The sequence below is a fragment of the Elephantulus edwardii genome, unplaced genomic scaffold, assembly GCF_000299155.1.
Source record: "Elephantulus edwardii isolate Elephantulus edwardi_28Jun2011 unplaced genomic scaffold, EleEdw1.0 scaffold00085, whole genome shotgun sequence".
Taxonomy (NCBI): Eukaryota; Metazoa; Chordata; class Mammalia; order Macroscelidea; family Macroscelididae; genus Elephantulus; species Elephantulus edwardii.
Genome location: NW_006399835.1, coordinates 109,094 through 115,438, shown reverse-complemented (window position 1 = coordinate 115,438; position 6,345 = coordinate 109,094). Strand labels below are relative to the sequence as shown.

The window sequence follows — 6,345 nt, the reverse complement described above, 5'->3', positions numbered from 1 at the left end:
AATTAAATGTTCTGGGATTCCCATTCTTCTCAGAGTCAGCCACAGTTTGTTATGATCCACACAGTCAAATGCCTTTGCATAATCAATGAAACACTTAGTTTAGTCTAATCACATTAAGGAGCTCTGGTGGCCTAGTGGCAAGAAGCTGCACTATAATCCCGAAGGTGTGCAATCTGAAGATGTTAGCTGTTCTGCTGGAGAAGGACGAACAATCTCCTCCTGTGCGATTAACTGCTGCTGAAAACTTGCTGGAGGGTTCAGCTATGGGTTGGTTCCAGATGTACAGTATACAACAACAAGAATAACAATCACCTTGCATTTGACTGTATGGATCATAATGAATTATGGATGACATTAGGAATAATGGAATATAAGAACACTTAAAAGTACCCATATAAAATCTATAAATAGATCAATAAGCAGTTGAATAGAACAAGAGAACAAATAGAACAAGATAACATTGCATAGTTTCATGTCAGGAAAGATATGCATAAGAGCTCTATCCTTTACACCATACCTGTTCAATTTGTATGCTGAGGCAATAATTTGAGAAACTGGACTTTATGAAGAAGAGTGTGGCTTTAGGATTGGAAGAAGACTTATTAACAACCTACATTATGTAAATTAAACAACCTTGATTGCTGAAGGTGAAGAAAACTTGAAGTACTTACTGAAGAAGATCAAAGACTGCAGTCTTCACTATAAGATACATCTCAGCATCAAGAAAACAAAATTTTTCACCACTAGGTAAATATATAACATCTTTATAGATGAAGCAAAGACTGAAGTTGTCAATGATTTCATTTTAGTTGGATCCACAATCAATGCCCATGATAGTAGCAGTCAATAAAAGATATTTTGTGTTGGGAAAATTTAGGACCTCTTTAAAGTGCTAAGGAATAGGGATGTCACTTTAATGACTAAGCCGCAACCACTGACCCGAGCCGTAGTATTTTCAGTTGCTCCCTATGCATCTGAAAGTTGTATAGTGAATATGGAAGACCAGAGAAGATTTGCTGCCTTTGAATTGTGGTGTTGGAGAAGAATATGGAATATACCATGGATTATAGCCAAAGAACAGCTATTTTGGAAAAAGTGCAACCAGGGTGCTCCTAAAGGCAAGAATGGTGAAAGTTTGTTCCCCATACTTGGGCCATGTTTTCAAGAGGGGCCGCTCCTTTCAAGGAGTATCAGGCTGGGAGTGTAGAGGGTCAGTTAAAGAGGAAGATTCTCAATGAAATGGGTTGGTACAGTGACTTCCACAATGGTCTAGAGACCAATGGTCTATGACAGATAAGAGGATGGTTGCAGGATGGGGTGAGGTTCAGATCTTTTGTTCACAGGATCACTGTAAGTTATAGTTGACTCAACCATAACTAACAACAGCAAACACCACATTGAGACCAAAGATGGCACAATATAATGTTGACATTATTGCTATCCTTTTTGCTTCATATTCAGCACTAGATGTTAGTTGTGCTGGTGACTAGAAGGTATGAGAGAATGATGTGAGATCATCACTTTCCTCTAAAAGGTAGATGATAGAGTGTATGATGATAACCTCTTAGGGAGCATGGATATGGTTTTTCTGAAATAGTTACAAAGAAAACCCACCAGACTAATCAAGAAACAAATTCAAGAATTTTTTGTTTGGGAGTTGTGAATTTTATTTTTAAAATTGCTTTTATCTTGCAGATATTCTATAGTAAATCTATTATTGATGTAATAAAAATATATCTAGATATGTTTTTCTTACATAACTTTTCAACTAAATTGTTTTCCACAGAGAGAAATTGCTGGTAACAGCCCAGATGGAGAGGAAACTGTTCCTCCTTTGACTTTAAATTTTTTGATAACACAGTTAGAAGTAGCACTGAAGAACCTTCAAGCTACTGATTGTACTGTAAGTATTTTTGTTGAAAGTGTGAGATAATGAACCTGGACAGCATTTTCAATAAGAAACTAGCCATTATATTCTTATTTTGACATGTAGGACAATTTATATTTTTCTTCTTTTACCTTCAAAGGGGGGAATCCATAATTTTCTTTCTGTGTTTCATAAGTACATGACTGCATCTCTTTAATAGGTCTATTCTTGTTTCCTCTTCTTTTACACAATTGCTGTAAGAGCGGTTATTCTGGCATGGGAACTTTTGGGTTCTTGATGTATATTAATTTAATATAGGGAAAGAGTTCCCACCAACAATATAAAAAATAGAAAGCAAATTTTTATCGTGTCAGGAATGGGCATGCTCCCTAGACTCTGAACCTCCTCCTTTCAATTCAGGCATCAACTATCCCTCCCATTCTTCTTGTTTCTAATGTCGCAGTGACCATGTAGACTTCACAGCCAGTTTTTATAGTTCGGATTTATTAGGGGAACAGTGGGCTTAAGTGTGTTAGAGACGAAGAGGATGGCACAGGATGGGGGAGAGTTCAGGTTTGTTTTTCATTTGGTTACTGTGAGTAAAACTTGACTCATTAGCACTGAAAAACAACAGGTTACAATTCCAGTCTGAAAGACTCTAGATACAATTACTTCTTCAATAAGGCAGCATTCCAGATGTGTATACAGGCAGACCTCTCTGTCCATTGAGTTCTCTGCTCTGGGATATGCACATAGTTGAACAAGGATTGTAAAGCTCTTTTAGTTTTCCTAATTAAGTGAATTATGTGCAGCATATCTACCCCCATTTTCTTAGAATTGGCCTAGGTCATGGTGCTTGGCTTTGGCTCTGTGAGGTGATAGATTTAGTTCAGGTCTGTCTCACACTAATCTCTGACTCTTCAGTTCTGCACTACCTTTGCTAATGCTGTGCTATTTCTTGTGTTATTGCCACATCTCAATGTCAGTCTTACTCTGTCTAGCATAAGACTTTCTGGCCCATAGGACGTGCTATACTCTCAGCTTGTTCTTTCTTGATGATAGTGAGATTTTTGTTTTCTGCCTCTGAACATACTCAATTTATGCCTGGAAATAGGGCAAAACTGACAGTCCCCTTATTAGAAGTTTCCATACCTTATTGCATGTTCTCATCCACAAAATGCTGTTTGACTTATTTATGTTATTAGCAAGTGATCCAGTCTACTTAGTGGGCTACCAACACTCCCATTTGTATAGTCTGAAATGTCAAAGCTAGTAACTAGAAGAGCCATACTGAACAACTTGTTCAAGCACAGTTCTTCAGCCTAAAAATGGAGAAACTTGAGCTAGTACAGAATGGGCCATCCTAACTTAGAAATGAAGAGTTATTAAATTCAAAGTCTCCCCCTTCTTCCCTCTATTTACCAGATTTTCTTTTTTCTAATTTTTCTTTATTTGTAAAAATTAGAACTCTTTTAACTGCTATATAAAATGATACAAGTTAAAATTAAGTGTATATATTTCCGTTCAAATGATACTTGATAAATAAATAGAACACTGATGAAAACTGTACTTTGGCCAAAAAAACAGTGTGAACCAGTGGTCTAAGAACTTGTCTGATAAGCTGAAAATGAGACATAGGTGCACAAGATCATGAGCATCTTCCTGAAAGAGCTGGAAGAAGTGAGAATAACTCAGCTTCTCACTGTCCTGGAGCAGAAAACAGGTAAAGAGCCCACAGCCCAGGCCCTTGGTGCCTTCAGAGTCATACCAGTAGCAAGAGGTTTGTCTGTTCATTGTTGACAGACTCACAATTGTGGTACTGAGAATGGGGTTATGAGGGAAGTAAGTTGGAGAGTGGAGGAGAGAAAGATCACCTAAAACAAGTCCAAGTTTTAGTCCAAGTTCCAAGGCACAGTTTCTCAATTAGTCAAGGCTCTGATTTCAGTTCAGCAGTTAAATCCAAATCATCCAACAGGGTTTGTCACAAAGCAGGTATAAGTCAGATTCTCCTTTAAACATACAGCAAGAAGAGAAAAATCTTTACTTGTGGCCAGCACAAATGCAAGGAGTCTCAGGTCATACCTTACCACAGTTTCCCCACAACCATGTCACAGTCTCTCCAACCACCATCACCAGGGTCTCTCAACCAGGGCCTCACTCTCATGAAGGTTTTGGCCAATATTCTACAAGTTTTGCTGCCCACAAATCTTGCTCCTCATGAGCCTTGCTTGCCTCAAGTCTTGCTGCCCAGTGTGGGTACCAGTCTTTCTTTTATCCTAATCCCATAGCTGTATCTGCAGTTAAGGTAGCTGGAGACCAGAGGGAGTTAAGGTAATGGCTAAAAAAGCCAACTTTAGGCTAACACCCCATGATTTTGTCTAATACAGATTTTATTCCTCAAAGTGAACACAATTTCTAGCATAACAAATGACAAGAATACTTGAATGAATGAATGAATGAATGAATGCATGTAAATACAATAAAACCTATAAAGACCACAACTAATGCAAGGCAGAAACTTACCAGAGAAGGGAAATTCAAATATTTTATAATAAAATGAGTGATAGAAAAGTGTTAAGGCTGCACCTTGACAAAACAGGAAAACCTGTGAGAGCTGGAAAAACAAAGTAGTCATAAGGAAGTAAAGGGAGTTTGTATCAACATGTACTTCTGACAGTTTGCTGGATCCTGGTGACCTATTATTTCTTCCACTGATCAGTTTGCTAACCTGTGAGATGAATCAGTAGTAAATTACATCCCAATTTCTTAGCCTTCTTAATTTAGACATTACTTTAAAGTGAGCTTTAGTAGAAATGGACATGAAGCCCTTGTTAGCACTGTGAGCGGTTAGAATTGTTATGAAAGAAACCTCCTGCTGTGTCCAAAAGTGTTCCCCTGCTTCTTATGGTCACAGAGACAGAAGCATATGGGTTACCAGTGATGTTTTTATGTCCCTTAAGTTCTATTGCTTTAAAAATCTCTGCTAATGGGAGAAAAAGCAGAAGGAAAGGTCAGGGATTTTAGGCTTGAAACATACTGGTTATACCTTTAAATTCCAGAGCTCCTTACCTTCTACTTACAGTGTTACCCCATGTCTGCATCTTACTCTCTTCTATCTTTTTATTTGTAACTGAATAAACCCAAGAATGTTATGTTACTTATGAAGCTGATTTTAACCAACTTTTAGTGTTTTCTACATAACAGGCATTTTAAGCACTTTGCAACTATTAGGTCCTTGACTCTTCATAAGCATTCCATCCTATTTTTCTCATTTTATGCATATGGAAATTGAGGTATAGAGATGAAATAATTACCCTAAATTCACTAACTAGTAAAGTAGTGGATTCAGGATACAAATTTGGGTAGGCGTGGCTTCAGAGACAGTGCTCTACAGAGGTGGAAATTTTGAGATGAAAACTAACTAGATACTACAGGGGAGTTTGTGTTGGTAAACTCATTTTGTTCATGGAAACCAAACACGCATTTATTGCCACTGAATAACATTAGCCAGTTATTATTTTAAATGTATAAAAAGTGTTAAAGGTGACATAGTAATGTAAGAGCAACATAAAAAGAAATCTCATGTCCTATAGATGTTTATTCTTTTGTATTTTGAAGTGTTCCCCCCCCCCCGAATAGTGTGAAACAGTTATCAATGGAAACAATTCAGTGTGATGAAGGTATGGCAACAGTTTTCAGTCATTATCGATAGATCTTATCAACAGAGTGGGTAATCTTTTCTCCATAGACTTTTAAAAAATTTTTCTTCTGAGGTGAATATTCATTCTAAGGCTGTTGCCAAAATAATAGGGAGGTTCTATGAACCTTTCACTTCCCTCCAATGGCTCCATCTCACATAAGTAAAGTATGCTATCAAAACCCAGACAATTATATTAAAATTATTACTGTACCCACTGGTACAGTAGATGTTGTATACAAGTTTCCTAAGGCCAGCCCAATGTTTAAAGATTAGTGCCACTGTTGTAGAACAGGATGGATATCAGGGTGGGGGTGAGACAAGAAAAACTGGATAAATTATGTATACTGCATTGAAACAGATGAGGGAGAGAACAGTCTAAAAGCAATATATGATTGGGTATTATGGTTATAACTAGAGACCAGAATGAAGGTTGCATAGTGGAGTGTACATGGGCCTGGGTGGGGTTGCGGGGATTGTATACCAATGAGGAATTTTTCCTTTACTTTTCAAAGAGAAGTGTAAACTGGGGTGGGGTGGGCAGGGAGAAAAATACAATTAATGAATAGAAATCCAAAATCTCTGTTAAGTGTTCATTAAAATTAATAAAATAAAATAAAAGATTACCTGTTCCCACGATCTGCTAGTATGGGCTAGCTAGACCCAGTTTGTCATGAACTTGAAACAAGAGACTATATTTAAGTTAACACAGTGCCCTAACTCGCAAGATTGTTTCTGAAATCAGTAAAAGAATGATTAGGTAGAGCACACACAGGACACG

At 37.5% G+C, this 6,345-nt stretch overlaps 1 protein-coding gene across 1 annotated transcript in view; it reads left to right on the top strand.

Moving 5' to 3' along the window:
- The window catches only part of LOC102861351 (E3 ubiquitin-protein ligase DZIP3-like), a 112,885-nt gene that overhangs the window by 10,401 nt on the left and 96,139 nt on the right, over positions 1 to 6,345 (top strand). The window contains exon 4 of the mRNA XM_006890028.1: positions 1,787 to 1,903. Coding sequence (XP_006890090.1) covers positions 1,787 to 1,903 — 117 coding nt within the window. The remainder of the gene's footprint in view (positions 1 to 1,786; positions 1,904 to 6,345) is intronic.